Source organism: Ranitomeya imitator, chromosome 3 (assembly GCF_032444005.1).
Source record: "Ranitomeya imitator isolate aRanImi1 chromosome 3, aRanImi1.pri, whole genome shotgun sequence".
Classification (NCBI taxonomy): Eukaryota; Metazoa; Chordata; class Amphibia; order Anura; family Dendrobatidae; genus Ranitomeya; species Ranitomeya imitator.
This window is the reverse complement of record NC_091284.1, coordinates 773491665-773510297: the sequence shown is the minus strand read 5'-3', so window position 1 is coordinate 773510297 and position 18633 is coordinate 773491665. Positions and strand designations below refer to the sequence as shown.

The window sequence follows — 18633 nt, the reverse complement described above, 5'->3', positions numbered from 1 at the left end:
GCTCGGCTCAAACAGCCCAGGAGCATACAGTGAGAGTGGGATTAATTAATCAGACCCTAAGCAGATCAGGTAAGGTGACTATTCGGTAAATTTAGGACACCAAGAACTGGATATGAGGCAATGTTTTACTTCACTGAGGAACCGGCATTAAAATATCAGCCTGTCGCTAGAATCAGATGAGAGCGTATATTACAATGGGATATGCCACAGTCACAGGCAGAGGTGTATAGGGTCCCTGGAATAAAAGGCGACCTGTCATTCACCAGGGCTTATATTGTTCCCGCTACTCCCATGAGTCTTTGTATGTTGTTTTTTATCCAATTTGCCATTCAGTTGCCAAGATGTGACCTTTTTTATTTAGTCTCATTTTTATGGTCTTTACAAAGTGGACGGTGCTCACTGAGTAATTATTCAGAGGAACTTAAATACATGTCCCCGACACCTCTTTGTGCAAATGACAGAAAAATTTGCGCTAACTGAAAGGGCCCATGACTATGAATGTGTATGGCAGATTTTGAAAAAAAAAATACTTGGGGGAGCAGCAGGAATAAAATAAGATACCACTTTTCCTAAATGTTCCTAAATTTCAGAAAACTCTTCCCTGGTGTTTCAATGTAATCTATACACTGAAAGAGATTGTCCATTGATTTTTTATTTATGACCGTTCAGAATGTCTCACTTGCGGAGCTGGCCATCATTTGCTGGTGGCCGCCACTGAGTACAGCATTGATTTGAATAGGAGGTGGATATGTAGCACCAAGCCTCGTCTACTACTAGAGGACGGCCAGTAGCCGGCGGGAGCCACTGACCCTGATAACAGCTCATCAGTGAGGGTGCCGGATGTCAGACCCCGGATCAGACATTGATGAACTATCTAAGGATAGGTCATTAATCAAAAGGTAGTGGACAACCTCTTTAAATGAAAAATGACCACATGGCAACAAAGTGACCGGTCACATCCCGAATCTTGAGATTGATAAAGGTCCGAGGAGTAGGTTACTTAAATAGTTAGACAACAACATCCCATACATGTATATTTTATGACCTATACCAGGGGTCCTCAACTCCAGGCCTCGAGGGCCGCCAACAGTGCAGGTTTTCAGGATTTCCTTAGTATTGCATCGGTGGTAATGTGATCATCTGCACAGGTGATGATTCCAACCCCTGTGCAATACTAAGGAAATCCTGAAAACCTGCACTGTTGGCGGCCCTCGAGGCCTGGAGTTGGGGACCACTGACCTATACAGTAGTACAGTATGTCATCATAACATCAATGAATTCTAAAACATTTTCTACTCAGGCCTTACCTGACATTGTGAAGCCTGGGTCAAGTGAAGTTCTTTTAAGGCTCTGTTCACATGTCCACTTGGTCTGTTATGGAAACAAACAAACAGAATAAGTGCTACATAGTATCAGTTATGAAAACAGAGGCATAGCCCCCCATTAGCTAGTATGGGGTCTATCTGGGTTATATTTTCCAGATTAGTAGAAAAAGTTCTACATGTGGGACTTGTTTTTCCATTAAAAAAATTGACTTCATTTTTATCATTGAGGCCCTTCTGCTTTCCATTTACATAAGTGATGTTACGCATAACTTATTCCATTCGTCTGTTCCTAAAAAAAGAGCAGACATCTGAACTATCCGGATGGACATGTGAATAGAGCCTTAACCTTTATAACTAATTTAACCGGCTATTCTCCAATTTTTGCAGACAGTCAATATTAGAGCTGGAATCACTTTAATTATTTCATTATGACCTTGCGTCCCCAGACCGATACCACTTTGACATCCTGCAATAGGACTAATAACATGGAGGAAAAGGCTATCGTTCGATCTTCTGATTTGTCCACTCTTAGTTTTTCCAAAATTTCTTTAAGACATCTGACAATGTCACAGTATAAAATCTGTATTTTATAGTGTTATACTGGAAAAAAAAATACAAGTGGCTGTAGATCACATCGCAACCACTGCGACGCCATGTATAGACACATATAGCATAAATGTCTTCTGATGGAATATCGAAAAATCATGTTTTTCCTATTAGGTAGGTCAGTTAATATCTCGGGGATCAGTTGAGCCAAAGGAAAAATGAGAAAGAATACATTGGTAGAAATGGACAATTTAAATTTTTAGCAATAGCTTTAATCTTTAATAAGCAATAGGGCCGGGTCAGATCATTGGGTTGTAGGACTTTTTGGAGTATGGACAACCTTTAGTCCAAATGTGCAACGAGACTTCGATGGGTAGAAACCAGGATAATTTATAGATTCTTCATCCTGGCTAGAATAAAATCTAGGTCCTACTTAGTGATCGCTTCATACATGGTATGATCATTTTCAAGCAGACACATTTCTGCCTTTTTATGTAACCTCGGTAATTGTAGTGGTTTTGGAAGTGACCAAAAATGCCAAGCAAATCTGTCGAAAAAAAGAAAAAAAAAAAATAATATTGAAAAAAGCCTGAATGGAGCATTTATTCACAACCCTGACACTGTTGGGAAGAATTCTGGTCTAATCCATTTTAAATTATTTAGCAGAGCAATTTAGAGTCGAGAGGGACATGTCAGCCAAAAATAAGCAGAAATTGAGAGAATGTGAAAAATATACTGGAGCGGAGCGGGAGAAAAAAAAAAGCTGGGTAATCAAAATGTGACTGATTACATTATGGCCTCCATAGTCTGTCATAATATGACAGGTATATTGCCCAGGAGGTCAGGCCGCCCTCGGGGGGAGGGGAAATGTTTTATACTGTAACGATGGTCGGGTCTTAGCTGTCTATCTCTCTTTTTGCCTTTTCTGCTGTAAAACCAGAATGTAAAACAGTAGATATTCCTTAATAGGCAGCCGGAGAGAAGAACACGCTCTTATCAGATGTAGAAGGGAGAACAGAAAATAAAAACTGAACACAAAAGTGCCCGGATAGACCAGATAGATAGCAAAATGACTAATAGCTATAATAAGTTACTGGGGTAGTAGTACTGCATTTTTATATCAGTACAAACAAATAGAGTATGGACTGTAGGGTGCTCACCTTACTGACACTCGCTTGCATTATTTTCTTTGGATTTATTCTAACTTTTCCTTGCTTGAAATCAACTCTTTGTGCATGAACTCCCCAGTTATGGGCACGTGCTAGTATACAGGAGCCAATCCGAACAGAAAGATCTGCAGCATAATGCAAAATGAGAGGTCAGATGAGCGTTCTGGGCCTGGGAAGTAGAAGACAACCACATATTCCCTAATAGTCTCATTCCCAGAGGCTTAAAGAGGTTCTCTGGTCAAATGATGTTGATGACTTAAGGTACCTTCACACTGAACAACATTACAACGATAACAATAGCGATCCGTGACGTTGCAGCGTCCTGGATAGCGATATTGTTGTGTTTGACACGCAACAGCGATCTGGATCCTGCTGTGACATCACTGGTCGGAGCTAGAAGGTCAGCACCTTATTTCGTCACTGGATCACCCGCTGACATCGCTGAATCGGCATGTGTGATGCCGATCCAGCGATGTGTTCACTGGTAACCAGGGTAAATATCGGGTTACTAAGCGCAGGGTCGCGCTTAGTAACCCGATGTTTACCCTGGTTACCATTGTAAATGTAAAAAAAAAAAACATACTCACATTCCGGTGCCTGTCACGTCCTCCGGCGTCCGCTTCCCTGCACTCCTCCTGCATCCTGTGTCAGCGCCTGCTGGCCATAAAGCAGAGCACAGCGGTGACGTCACAGCTCTGCTTTACGGCCGGCGCTTACACAGGATGCAGGAGGAGTGCAGGGAAGCGGACGCCGGGGGATGTGACAGGCACCGGAATGTAAGTATGTAGTGTTTTTTTTTTTACATTTACAATGGTAACCAGGGTAAACATCGGGTTACTAAGCGTGGCCCTGCGCTTAGTAACCCGATGTTTACCCTGGTTACCCGGAGACTTCGGCATCGTTGGTCGCTGGAGAGCTGTCTGTGTGACAGCTCTCCAGCGACCACACAAGGACTTTCCAACGATCATGGCCAGGTCGTATCGCTGGTCGTGATCGTTGGAAAGTTGCTGAGTGTGACGGTACCTTTAACCTCAAGAGAAGATGTGCCATTCTTTGGTACTGAACAGCGGCTGCTACACATTGATTGGAGCTATGCAGTGCAGCTTCGCTCAATGTTTACATCCGGCTGGTCCTAGACCTAAAAAATCAGTGATCGGTGGGGGTACTAGATACCCACCGATTAGATATTGATGATTTTTACTAAGGAGATCTCATATGTCAGGACTCAAGAACCTATTTAATTGTAGGATTGCCTATAGGGTTGATCTCTGCACCAGACAACCCTGGGAAATTCTAGAGTCCACTGTACTTGAGTGCTAAAGGAGGCTTAACAAGCTAGGTAAACCATTTGTAGAGTTGACAAGCTGAGCTTGGATAGGATGGGGGCCCTTTGTGACTCAAGCACCCACATATATTCAGATCCATTCCTGTGTACCTATATATTTTTTTCTATATATGCCATAAAAGCAGGCCAGGCAGCTTCAACATGGTCCTGGCTAATGGTATCATCCTTACTACCAGGTGGAATGTGCTATGCGGATGTCCCCACCCCAGAGGAACAGGATTGTTAGCAAATCAGGAACTGGACTGTTAGCAAATCAAAAAGGAACAAGAGATATGGGATGCAGTGGTAGACACATGTCCCATTTCTCTTTGGCTGTATAACTTGGGTGGGGGCCCCATTTTGATCTTTGATATGGAATCGCCTATGGTCTATGCATACCATTGCACATTAAACAGATGACTCTACAATAGGGGAAAAGAACACACACCCAAACCCATTCCTATGACCCAATAAGTCCTTTCCCTGTTTATGTCCAGCTTTGGTCATCACAGATGAATATAGATATGCCATGAATATGTGGTATCTTCTTTGCTACTGGGCAGAATAATCTGCACAGAGGTCCCGCCCCAGAGGAACTGCACTGTTAGTAAATTAGAGTGTAAGGAATGGCTCACGGGTTAGAGATGGGAAAAAGTAACAGATACCTAGCCATTCTCTCCTGGTTTGCCCTCTTTTGCATATGTACCAATGTAAAAGACACAGACTCCTTTACAAACGGGAAAAGGAGCTATTCATCATAGATTTATCATTCCGAGCAAATCGTCCCTACAAAAAACATAACCATGTTCCTCTCTGTTGATGTTCACTCTTGATGTTCTGGCGTATCCCTCTGAACATTGGAGAGGCTTCTGCATCAAACAAGACCCTCACTTTAATGTGTTCCTTCATTGCGTACTTGTTAATGGGTTGCTAAAAATAATCGTGCCGTATTCCAGTAAAATATTACTAGTGAAATAGAGCAGAGCACAGAAGAGCGGCATAATGCATTATGTTCTGTATGCGGCGCTGACTGCTATCTTCCTGGCATTACAGCAGAACAGAGGAATAAATACCTTGTTAGAAGGAATGAAATAATATAAAAGAACAGAGCTGGGATTGCATAACAGAAGGCGCCGGGGGAGATACTAGGTGCAGAACACTGGAGCAGCAGATACTTGCGTCGTGCCGGGTTCTCAGGGTGACATTTGCATAGAGCTTTCTATAGATTGCTTGTTGTAATCAATAAATCACTGGTAATATACAGCGTGGCAACCTGCATAGAGGTTACTTACCTTATGTTTTCCTGCTGGTGTGTAATTGATACTCTGACCTATATTTACCATTTTATCATTAACCCTTTTGTGCTGCTCCGTTAGAGGAGCTGCTTCAGCTCTCTCCGTCCCTTGCTGTGACATCGGCGATGTAAAGGGTCAATATTTTTTATTCTTTGGACCACATTTAATAAGACTGAACTTTATTGACTCCTATCCAGTGTAAAAATTGGTTTAATGCAAAATGTATTAAAAAGCGCACTTTACGCCAATTCAGTTGAGTTTCGAGAAAAGTCGCTAAATTATGTGCAAGTATGATTGGCCAATTCGAAGAAAAAAAAAACCCAGAAAATAAGTATGTTCCGGAAAATGCCTGCAACTCTTGTTCTACGTGTTGATTGTGCTGATCAACACTTGTGATCAGAAAGAAAAAACTTGCATATAGGGCAGAATGGATCTTGCATTATGGATGATCCTATAACTCTTCCCTTTAACATTTCCCATCACTTGGTTGAAATGATGGACATCTTTTTTTCAAGCGTACCACTATATGTAAATATGACTTCTTAAAGTACATTTCTTGTCAAAAACTGATTAATGAAGGTCGGCCTTTGACTTTTTGGTAAGCCATTGTTCAATGACTGCCTTTCCCACTACTTTGTTAGGCCTATATGCAGTTTGGCAGACAGGAGAGCAGGAGCAGAGAGACAAAGAGCCGCCCCACTTCCTGTAAAGCGACAAAGACCAATCCCCATTTCCTGCCATCTCTGTCAATGTCTCTGCTACTACTCTCCACTCTCCAACACTTTAGAGTGATTTTTCAGCATAATTTATTTTTTTTAAATAGTGATTTGCAGATAGCTTATTTATCACATTCTCTATGAAATTACATCAAGTCGGCTGGAAGAACGGTGACCATTTAAGTGCTTTTCTTCTTCCTATAGAAAAGAACAGCCAGGCGCACCATTCATTCCAGACTAGAAATCTTTCATCAAACTTTGAAAGAAGGAAATAAATATTTCAGAAGAGGTTTAGAGTTTTTGAAATTCAATAAATGATTAGCAGCGGTCTATACAACAGGAATTAAAGTTCTAATTGCCTGCACCTTAAAGAGAATTTAACATTTGAAAAAAAGCCCGACTTGATTAACTTTAATCTAAATGAAGTCTGAATATCAAACTTTAGTTTCTGGTATTATTAATGTCACGGCATGTGGAAATCGTTATTACAAGCTTCAGGCCTAAAATTTTACTCCAGGTTTTTTTTGCACAAGTAACTCTATTTACATACAATTGTTAACATTTGTGAAAAGTTCACGTGGGCTATTATTACTAGTGATGAGCGAGTGCACTCATTGCTCGGGTTTTCTCGAGCACGGTCGGGTGACCTCCGAGTATTTATGACTGCTCAGAGATTAAGTTTTCATTGCGGCAGCTGAATGATTTACAGCTACTAGCCAGCTTGATTACATGTGGGGATTCCCTAGCAACCAGGCAACCCCCACATGTACTCAGCCTGGCTAGTAGCTGTAAATCATTCAGCTGCCGTGATGAAAACTAAATCTCCGAACGCTAACAAATACTCGGAGATCACCCGAGCGTGCTCGAACCCGAGCAACGAGTACACTCGCTCATCACTAATTATTACCTAAAATTGTTGTCTAAAATGTTGTGCTGGTTTTTTACTTCTGTATATATTTCTAGGGCTCAGCTTGTGGTATACTGTCTATGTATTGAGCTCAATAACACAGCAGTATGCAATAAGTTTGGGTTATCAACCATTAGGAACAATTTTCTTTTTTTTTAATTGTATGTATTTGGGGGGGGGGGAATCTTTTTTCTTTGCAATTGGGTTCCTTTCAAAATTTTGGACTGGTTGCCTCCTGTTTGCTTCTGTGTTTAACGGTCTATTGATGGATGCAGAATCAGTTGAAAATCCGTCATTGAGCTTGTCCTGCCGGTCTGACTCTTTTTCTGAGCTCCTCTCAGCTCATTTATGACCATAGACCACTTCAAAATTTAATGTTCATGGAAGCAAAAAGCCTGTGAAAGCCAAATAGTGCAACATTTTTAACTAAACCGATTGCAAAAATGATTTTTATCCTGAAATACATGCATTTAAGTGTGAAAAAATGTGTTCCCTCAACTGGACAGCCCCTGTTCCCTCTAACACAAGAAAATGTGGTCAAGCTGATTATTCATGGGTACGATGGAGTCTGGAGAAATAGCTAAACAAGCATCAGTTATCTAAAGTTTGTGGTACCTTCTGAAGCTGACACAGACTAGTTGGTAGTTGTCCAAGTTGCAGACTCCTTGACCAATACAGGTTTCCCCCCTACCTCAAAATCCCAAACAGCTACTAGGTTCTGTCGACCCAATACCTGAAATTCTGCACACTGACTGATCCACATCTCTCATCATTTCATATTCGGATCAGTTCCATTTCATGTATTCCCTTTTCCCAGGCATGTGGTGTACATTAATAAGACAGTGATAATTTGTGTTGCTTTTTAGGTATTTTTAAAAGCTACAAGAATCTTTATTTTCTGAATGAAGTGCCTAATTACTTGGATTTATGGGGTTGTGATAAATGAGTTTGTAGATAATAACATCACTTGCTTCACAGCCTAGAAGGAACACAATCATTTGCTTAAAGAAAAACTACAGATACAAGACAAATTGTCATTTGCAGACCATCATCTTCTTCTACTCCTGAGAAAAAATAAAATATATGATATTCACCATTATAGCTGACCATACACCTTAGATAGCTGTCACCTTAACGATCATGCTATCTCTCCTGATTCCCCCATACAGTACACCCATCTCACCCGGCCTTGCCTCTCTCTATGGTGAAAAAATAGATTGGCCATTGAAATTCAACAGGTCAGATCCTTCTCTCTCCTGACATCATTGGTCAAAGGAGAGTCAAAAGGCTCCCATACACATTAGGTGGTCAACCCATCCCTGCAAAATTAGTAGGTTTGGATGACTTTTATCTAATGTGTATTGGGCCTTTACTCCTTTCTCCAGATCTATGGAGCAGGATCCTTGTCACAAGGATCACCCACCTCCTAGTAGCTCCCAAGTTTGGATTCATTACCAAACTTTATCAGTTGAGATTGGAAATGTGCACATAAAATGTATTTAATCCTGTGTCTCTCTGTCTTACAGACTCAGCTCTGGAAGTGGCATCACTGTCCAAATGTCCAAATCTTCTGTATCCTCTGCTGTGGGAGGTGGTGGAGGTGCTGGTGGTGGAGCCGGATTTGGAGGTGGCCTTGGAGGAGGACTAGGAGGTGGTCTCGGAGGAGGTCTTGGACTTGGTGGTGGCCTTGGCGGTGGCCTAGGTGGAGGCATTGGAGGTGGCTTAGGGCTTGGCCTTGGCTCCGGACTTGGCAGTGGTGTAAGCCTGGGAGGTGGAAGCTTTGGATTTGGATCTAGCTTTGGAGGAGGATTACAGTATGGAAGCCTAAATTCCAGCTCAAGTAAGTGCACTCATAAACCAAGGAATCTTTAAAAATGTTCTTATTTTTTAAAAATTAATGTATGATAGAAGGTAATGTGCTTATGTGTTATTTGGCCAATCCAACATCAATTACCATTATGTTTTCAACCAACGGGCCTGCAAAACCCACGTGGAAAGCCGCCATCTTTAACGAACAGATTTTTTAATTGCCTTCACACCTTTACAGTATTTCACTTTATCAAAACCAGGTGCAAACATACAAGTATTTGGTGCAGTTTTCTTCAGTTTCAACAGAGGTTATGTAAAAAAAAATCTTTCTTTCACACTTTTCCCATGTGTAAACAAGCCCTTTATTTGCATATTATGAAAGTGCAACATTTTGATTATTTATTGGTTAATTATCATAATTAATGCACTGAAGGGATTCCCAGAGCAGATAGTCATAGCCCATCAGTAGGGTCCATCATCTATGTCCGATCTGTGGGGATTCGATCACTGAGATCCACACCAGTCGCTAGAATGTAATGACTGTATTTTGGGATGGCCATTTCAGGGTCTCTGTGGCTTATCATGGGTTGATCATGTGGAGCTTGCAGTAGATGAAGTGGCATCGTGCATCCACGGCCACTTTCGGGGTCTTAGCAATCAGACGCCCACAGATCAGATTTTGATATCCCATCCTTGTTGTGTTAGGCCATACCCTTCACTACTAACCCCTATATATGAGAGAACCACCATTGCTTATCTCACATATAATACGAATTTAGCTGAGCCGAATAACGCTAACCTGCATATTTACAGAGAAGATATAATGTAATTACAATATACGGTAATTTCCATTTTGCCAGTTCTGGATTAACATTTTACACTTTTGCACTGTTTGTTTTAGCGAAATGAAGCAACGTGTAATTTCTTGTATAGAAGGTTTTACTCTTTACACAATCAGATGTGGAATAAGTAGAAGCAGTATATGAGATACGGGAAGGGAGCGCAATTCAACTTCACATGTTTTTTTTCAAATTACAATGCTTATTGTAGATGATTATATAGAATAGCCACATATCTCCTCTGAAAGTCTATATACCACTTCTGAAAGTTCAGCATCAGCCTTACTAATTGATTCTTATATTTTTTCTACATATGCATATAAATACAATAAATATAAATGATATAGAGAATGAAACAACAATTTAATTTTCCCTTTCTTGATTTTCTGCACTTTTCTCTACTGTCCCCACACACGCCCATCCCCAAACCCAGCACTTACCCTTTACACATACATTCAGCTATTGGTTAACTGTATTCAATGATGGTTGCAATTTATTTCAAATTATTTTTTTACAGCTTTTTGTTGATTTTTTAAAGCTGTTTTGTATAGCTGTATGTGTACTGTGTGTGTGTATATATATATATATATATATATATATAGGTGATAATGTGCTGTTGCTCACTGGGGATCTAAGGTCTTGGATCGCCACTGATTCTGCACTATTCATCCCCGATTATCTTCAGTAGTCTCTTAGAATGAATCATTGAGGCTCAAAGCTAATGGAAAAGTTCAAAACCCTGTTCTTGAAATCAGAAGAAGTTGGACTCCATTGATCGGCAAGTTATTGCCTATTTATGGATAGGTGATATCTTGCCAAGTTGAGAAATTGGTAGAACCCTGAATATAAGATTATCAAAAGACTGACTGCCACTTCCAAACAGAAAACTGGTGTGTACAGGTGCTTACTAAGAGTAGCCATCTCCCTCCATACATCGAATATAAGATTGGTAGGGATCTGCTTTTTAAAGAAGCCGCAAGGCTTGTGTAATCACTGAAGCCTCCATAAATGTTCACAAAATGCCATCTACCTAGTAGAGTCAGTCAAGCATTAAAGGGAACCTGTCACCTGAATTTGGCAGGACTGGTTTTGGGTCATATGGGCAATCTTGCCTTGCGCAGGCATGTACTACGGAGGACAGAGAATTAACTTCAATCCAATATTTCGGCCAGCAAGCAGCCAGCGGGTAAGGAAAGGGTGAATCAAACACCCGAAAACTCCGCCCATATGACCCAAAACTAGTCCCGCCAAATTCAGGTGACAGGTTCCCTTTAAAAGGAACCTGTCACCATAAAAAAACACCACTGACCTGCAGATATGGGGTTAATCTGCAGGTTGATAGCGTTACTAACTTGTCCAACAGCCACCGTTCTGAGTATACAGAGAGACGGCTGTAACCACGTAGCCCTGACTGACGGTGGCTGTGCATAAGGACCGGTTGCCAGTCAGGGCCAGGGGCACGGTTACAGCCGCCGCTCTGTGTACTGAAAATGGTGACAAACATTGCCGGCGTCACCCCTGTGACTGACAACGGAACTCTGCTAAGGGGATAAAGTTCCAGCAAGATTGCCAAGAGTTAGACCCTCAGTGACCTAATATTGAAGGCCTATAACAAGAGGCCATCAATATTAGAAACTCAAAAAACCCTTTCAAGGGAATCTCTCACATTGTGAAAGCAGTTCTATCTGTAGGGACCATGTTATAGAGCAGGAAGGGCTGAGCGGATTGATATATAGTTTTGTAGGAAAAGATTTAGGACAACCTGTGTTTAACCCATTACTTTCCAAATTAAAATTTTTACAAGTACGGATTTTTCAGAAAAGGACGTCCCAATATTCAATTAAAAATGACAATGACATGATTTCCTATTTTGAAAACATTCATTTTACAAACACAACACAAAAAATTGGACCTAATTATAAAAATTATAAAATCTTAGTTGCTAGAAGCTAAAGATTAGGCTTCCCCAAAAAATGACATTGGTAGATAAAGGGTTAATTAATTTCAATTCTTGTTCTCTCTATGCTTAGGAGTCGAGTGAGGTCCTACTGAGTCCTAAACTAAATATGACCGCCCACTGGACTCTTAGGCATAGAAAGAGCATGAATTTAAATGAATAAATTGCAAGATTCACCCAAACTTCTAAAAAACTATCTCAATCAGCTCAGCTCCTGCTGCTCTATAACATGAAGATGGCAGATAAGACACCATATTTGATGACAAAGGTTCCCGTTAAGCTTAATTTGCATAAAACTGGAAATCTTCTTTAACGGTAAAGATAATGTCAGCAACAGTGATGTATTATATCAGCGACTAATTCATTTTCGGCTTTATATTCCAGTATCTACTTCCACCAGTTATTGAAGATCAGGAACCTGTAATTGAAGAGCAGCGTCTGTCGAATTTCTGAGAAATCCCACTGAACAATCTTGCTGTGATAATAAAAGCCCGGACGGATTTTTCTTCATGCAAAAAAAATAAAAATTCATATCTGCACTTAACGAGCTTCCAGAGAAGACGACATCGCTTTATCTCTACCGTTTTCTAGCATGGGACCTTTTTGTTTGTTTGTTTCGAACATATTGTATTATTCTTCTACTGTGTGAGCTTGTGGTGGTTTTAGGCTTTTGTTGTTTTTATTTTTTTTTTCTTCCATATCTTTCTTATTCTTTTTTTTTTTTCCCACCAAATCATAAATTATACATGTAACCCCCAGGCTTGCCACGTAAATTTCTAATTGCTGAGCTGCAGGAAGTTTAGCCTAATCTGGGAATTATCACTGAGCTATGGACTGCTGAACAGACAAGGGCATATCTCCACCACACTGTATGTAAGGCTGTAAGCGTGCAATAATATACTGGCAGTATGTGTCATGACGGAGACTAACGAGCCGCCAACACTTAGACATTTACCTTCCAGGTACAGGCACCATGTGTTCTTTAACATAAAGGAGCGTGTTCGAGTCTCCCATCGAGTTCTTGTTTCCACAGAACACTTAACAGATCCTTGTGCAAAATAAGGGCTTTATGATGTCAAAAATGTAAAGAAATCAAAATAAAAGCATTTCTTAAACATTTACGTGTGGGAGGAGTCTGTGTATTATGAATTTCTTTACTAAATCTTAAGTGATAATATCACAAGTCGTTAAATGTTTTCTTAAAGTAAACCTGTCATTGCTGGTAACTGTTTCGAATAACATGCATGTACATAAGGGATAACACTATTATATTACACTAGCTGAAGAGCCCGGCGTTGCCTGGGCATAGTAAATATCTGTGGTTAGTTATAGCACGTCACTTCTCTTATTTTCCCATCACGCCTCTCATTTTCCCAATCACATCTTTAATTTTCCCCCTCACATCTCTCATTTTCTCCCTCACTCCTCTCATTCCCGCCTAACACTTGTCATTTCGACCTCACATCTGTCATTTTCCGATCACTACACTATTTACCCTCACTCCTCTCATTTTGCACTCACACCTTTTCATTTTCACCTCACACCTCTCATTTTCACCTCAGCATATACATGTTTGTCATCTCCCTTATATATAGTATACACCTGTATTTCATCTCCTGTATATAGTATATACCTGTATGTCATTTCCCCTGTATATAGTATATACCTGCTGTGTGTCATCTCCTCCTATATATAGTATATACCTGTATGTCATCTCCTCCTATATATAGTATATACCTGTATGTCATCTCCTTCTATATATAGTATATACCTGTATGTCATCTCCTCCTGTATATAGTATATACCTGTGTCATCTCCCCTGTATATAGTATATATCTGTGTGTCATCTCCTCCTGTATATAGTATATACCTGTATGTCATCTTCTATATATAGCATATACCTGTATGTCATCTCCTCCTGTATATAGTATATACCTGTAGGTAATCTGCTCCTGTATATAGTATATACCTGTGTGTCATCTCCTCCTGTATATAGTATATACCTGTATGTCATCTCCTCCTGTATATAGTATGTAGCTGTATGTCATCTCCTCCTCTATATAGTATATACCTGTGTGTCATCTCTCCTGTATATAGTATATATCTGTGTGTCATCTCCCCTGTATATAGTATATACCTGTGTGATCTCCTGTATTAGACCTCGTTAACACGTTATTTGCTCAGTATTTTTACCTCAGTATTTGTAAGATAAATTGGCAGCCTGATAAATCCCCAGCCAACAGGAAGCCCTCCCCCTGGCAGTATATATTAGCTCACACATACACATAATAGACAGGTCATGTGACTGACAGCTGCTGTATTTCCTATATGGTACATTTGTTGCTCTTGTAGTTTGTCTGCTTATTAATCAGATTTTTATTTTTGAAGGCTAATACCAGACTTGTGTGTGTTTTAGGGCAAGTTTCGTCTGTCAAGTTGTGTGTGTTGAGTTGTGTGTGGCGACATGCATGTAGCGACTTTTGTGAGATGAGTTTTGTGTGGCAACATGCGTGTAGCAACTTTTTGTGTGTCGAGTTGCATGTGACAGGTTAGTGTAGCAAGTTGTGTGCAGCAAGTTTTGCGCATGGCGAGTTTTGCGCGTGGTGAGTTTTATGTCTGGTGCCTTTTGAGTATGTGCAAGTTTTGTGTGAGGCAACTTTTGCATGTGTGGCAATTTTTCCGCGTGTGCAAGTTTTGCGTGTGGCGAGTTTTCCATGAGGTGAGTTTTGCACTTGTGGCGAGTTTTGCGTGAGCCTAGTTTTTGCATGTGGCGAGTTTTGCGCGTGGCGAGTTTTGAGCGGCGACTTTTGTGTTTCGACTTTTATGTGGCGAGGTTGGTGTATGTGTGGTGAAATGTGTGCTGAGGGTGGTATATGTGTTCAAGCACGTGGTAGTGTGTGGCGCATTTTGTGTGTGTGTTCATATCCCCATGTGTGGTGAGTATCTCATGTCGGGGCCCCACCTTAGCAACTGATCGGTATATACTCTTTGGCGCCATCGCTCTCACTTTTTAAGTCCCCCTTGTTCACATCTGGCAGCTGTCAATTTGCCTCCAACACTTTTCCTTTCACTTTTCCCCATTATGTAGATAGGGGAAAAATAGTTTTGTGAATTGGAAAGCGCGGGGTTAAAATTTCACCTCACAACATAGCCTATGACGCTCTCGGGGTCCAGACGTGTGACTGTGCAAAATTTTGTTTCTGTAGCTGCGACGCCTCCAACACTTTTCCTTTCACTTTTTTTCCCCATTATGTAGATAGGGGCAAAATTGTTTGGTGAATTGGAAAGTGCGGGGTTAAAATTTCACCTCACAACATAGCCTATGACGCTCTCAGGGTCCAGACGTGTGACTGTGCAAAATTTTGTGGCTGTAGCTGCGACGGTGCAGATGCCAATCCCGGACATACACACACACACACACACACATACACACACACACACATACACACATTCAGCTTTATATAGTAGATTTCTATCCTGCATCTCTCCTGCTAGTGGGTGTAGAGTGGCTGAAGAGATGTCTCACATACACCGGAAACACACAGACAAGAGGGATTTCTGTTCTCCTGCGTCTATGTAGCTGATGTTTAGAAGCAGCAGCAGCAGCATGGAGGATATTATGCTGCAGTATGGAGCAGGGTAGCTGTGAATCCAGCGTTAGAGGGAGATGAACACTTTCTAAAAAGCAGTAGCATTGTGTGTTTCTCCCATTTTGCTCCTCCCTCCTGGGCCATCCTCCCCACTCCAAAGAATTTAGCAGGCAGCAGTAACTTGATCCCTTCGTTAGCTGGCAGTCAAATTGTGTTTTGAGCAGGATGGATTTAATTGCTTTTTAGAGTTAATAATGAGTTCAAGGGGCAGAGGAGAGGAGAAGAAGTGGATGTGAGTTGAGAAAGAAGCGGAGTTCATTAATAAGATATATTGCAAAGTTTATTTTTTTCGCTCATGTTACTGATTTATGAAAAGTTTGTTTCAATGACAGTGACCATTTAAGACTAATGGTGATATTACAGATCTATGCTGTGCAGAACTATAACAATATGTTTTAAAAAGGACATATCCTGTGAATACCCTTACTAAGACACACAGAACTTCTTCTGCTTTCTGACAATAATTTTTTGCAGCCACTGGGGGGGGGGGGGGGGGAAGGGGTTCATTGTATACAGTGTGTCCGTAAAGTCATGGTGCACTTTTGACCAGTCGCTGGAAAGCAACAAAAAATGATAGAAATGTGAAATCTGCTCCAAATAAAAGAAAAACTCTCCCAGTATAATACCTATTCAGTGCAGTTCAACGTGGGCTCCATTTGTTGCCCTACACACATCCAAACGATAGTGACGTTCTTGCCACACACGAGCACATGGGTAAGGACGTCTGGTGTCACAGAGTGAATAACGTCTGTGATTCTGTTTTAAATGATTAATGTCGTTGATACTTTCAATGTACACATGTTGCTTCACATAACTCCAAAGGTAAAAGTCTAAGGGCGTCAGATCCGGGGATCGTGATGCCATGGCTTGACAGAACCCCTCCTATCTACCACCGGGGAAATGTTCTATCCAGAAACTCATGAACAATGGTGGCTTAGTGTGGAGGAGCACCGTCCTGTTGAAAGATGAGACCTTCTGTAAATTGTGACACTGCATACAATTCCAACATGTCAAGATACATGTTTGCCATCACAGACCGCTCTGCAAAAAAAAAATGGGCCTATCACCTTATCATGCATCAGGCCACACCACACGTTCACTTTAGGGGTGTTACGTTCGTACTCAATGTAGGCATGAGGATGTTCAGCAGACCATATTCGGACATTATGGCGATGAACATGTCCACAGATATGGAAGGTCACCTCATCGCTAAACACAATCTTCTGCAAAAATCTTGCATCATTGTCGACCTCATGAAGCATATCTGTAGCAAACATGCATCGTTTGGGTCTATCTGCCAGTTTGATAGCATGCAACAGCCACAATTTGCACCCCATAAAACAGAGATGTTTCTTTAACACCTTATGAACTGAAGTCTTGCTTATGTGTAATTGTCGAGCACACGCGCGCACAGATTTGTTAGGGCTCCTTAGGTAGCTATCCCGTATAGCCTCTACAGACTCGTCACTGACTGATGGCCAACCAAAACGGGGTTTCTCCACCAAACTGCCGGTTTCCTTCAGCTGCTTATCCCACCGAGTAATGTTATTCCAATTTGGTGGCGCTTCGTTATAAACGCGCCGATATTCACATAGCACTTTGGTCACGGATTCAAATTTAGCAAGCCACAAAACACTGAACTTTCCTCTGTACCATCCACATCTCAACTGGCATGGAAAACCACACAGATGGCATAAGCTTGTGGTTGCATGATGTCACAGACCTGGCAGTGTTTTAATCAGAGTTAAGTTTATCAAGGAACCAAGTGCAGCTCTGACCTTATTGTATTTCTCATTCTTGGAAATACCTGAACTGATGTGACTTTAATGACTGTTAATGTGATGTTATAAGGTTGCAGAAAGGTGGAAAATGAACTCAACAGAAAGGCCACAGCTAGATTTCTTCTACACTGTAGCTCCGAAAGGTCCAAGAACCAGCTACAGGTGGACTCATGTGGTATCCAAAGCCCCAAAATATAAATATTACCTTGGCAGTCCCATTCCTGTCATGGTCCACAAAAACAAACTCTTGTTACTCTCTTTGATCCAGGTCAGACTGCTGTTTCCTTTGTCCTCTGCTGCTGGGTCCCTCTGGCAAACTAATGCGCTGCTGTGCTATCACCCTCCCAGACCATTCAGCCCAGCTCAGGTGGTGGGGCACTGCCTGAGCAATCTGATAATTTTCTGCTACTCTACCATTCCTGGTACACTGAGCCTCCATCACAACTCAGTTCTGCACCAAGGGATGACGGAAGAGACCGAACATCCAAAGGAAAGTAAAAGTCAATAATTCTTTAATCTTGTATCCATTAAAACAACACACAAAGGATTTAAAATGGATGTGTTTCTGGTGAGTCACAAGTCCTTAATCATGTTATTTACTTACCTTTGGGTGTGCCATCCCTTCCATTTTCTCTTTGTTTGTTACTACTGTGCTACACCAGCAAGAGACATGGCACCCTTTGGTTTGATCCTCTTTCCTGCATTGGAATTAGAACATTCACAAAAAGATGATTATAAGGCAGTATGTATTAATCAAAAACAAATCTTTATTAAAGTACTACAAAGATTAAAAACCATATTGACAGATTTAGGGGAATAGAAAAATATCCCTCTCCAAAATCAAATGTTGACGCACAGCGCCAGATGACAAACAGGTATATACCATATCAGATGTTAATGGCGGGGAATATCAATATTACCAACAATATAATTCACGTATGGTGTGAACACATACTATAATTACGGCGAAACACAATATCACCCACCGCATTGTTACACACTGCCTGGAAAATACCAATAATCCCCAACCTATCTATAGCCCATACCACTGATGAATAGAACCAGTACCGCTAAGCCAGATATTACTGGTAAAACAACAAGCGGTCAGTGGACCGGTATAATTACCTGATAAGGGGCAGAGATATGGAATCCCTGCTGTTACCCGTGCCTGCGCGTCCGCCCCGACTCGCGTTTCGGACTCCTTTATCAAGGGGCCTGTCCTATGCTAGTGTCCAAGGCTATTTATAGACCCGGTAAGCGGCGAAAACGCCATGAACCCGGAAGTGCTGCTCACTGCCCTGGAAGTGACACGCGC

The 18633-nt window shown here is 41.2% G+C and overlaps 1 protein-coding gene and 1 long non-coding RNA gene across 2 annotated transcripts in view; one reads left to right on the top strand and one right to left on the bottom strand.

Moving 5' to 3' along the window:
- LOC138671139 (thread biopolymer filament subunit alpha-like) overlaps positions 1-13004 on the top strand; it is a 22972-nt gene extending 9968 nt beyond the window's left edge. The window contains exons 9-10 of the mRNA XM_069759075.1: positions 8809-9122; positions 12272-13004. Coding sequence (XP_069615176.1) covers positions 8809-9122; positions 12272-12294 — 337 coding nt within the window. The 3' untranslated portion in view covers positions 12295-13004. The remainder of the gene's footprint in view (positions 1-8808; positions 9123-12271) is intronic.
- LOC138671140 (uncharacterized) lies at positions 1308-18633 on the bottom strand. The gene is made up of 3 exons (XR_011319432.1): positions 18444-18633; positions 17923-18016; positions 1308-1371 (listed from the first exon to the last, which is right to left on the bottom strand). It is a non-coding gene; the product is annotated as an uncharacterized lncRNA (long non-coding RNA).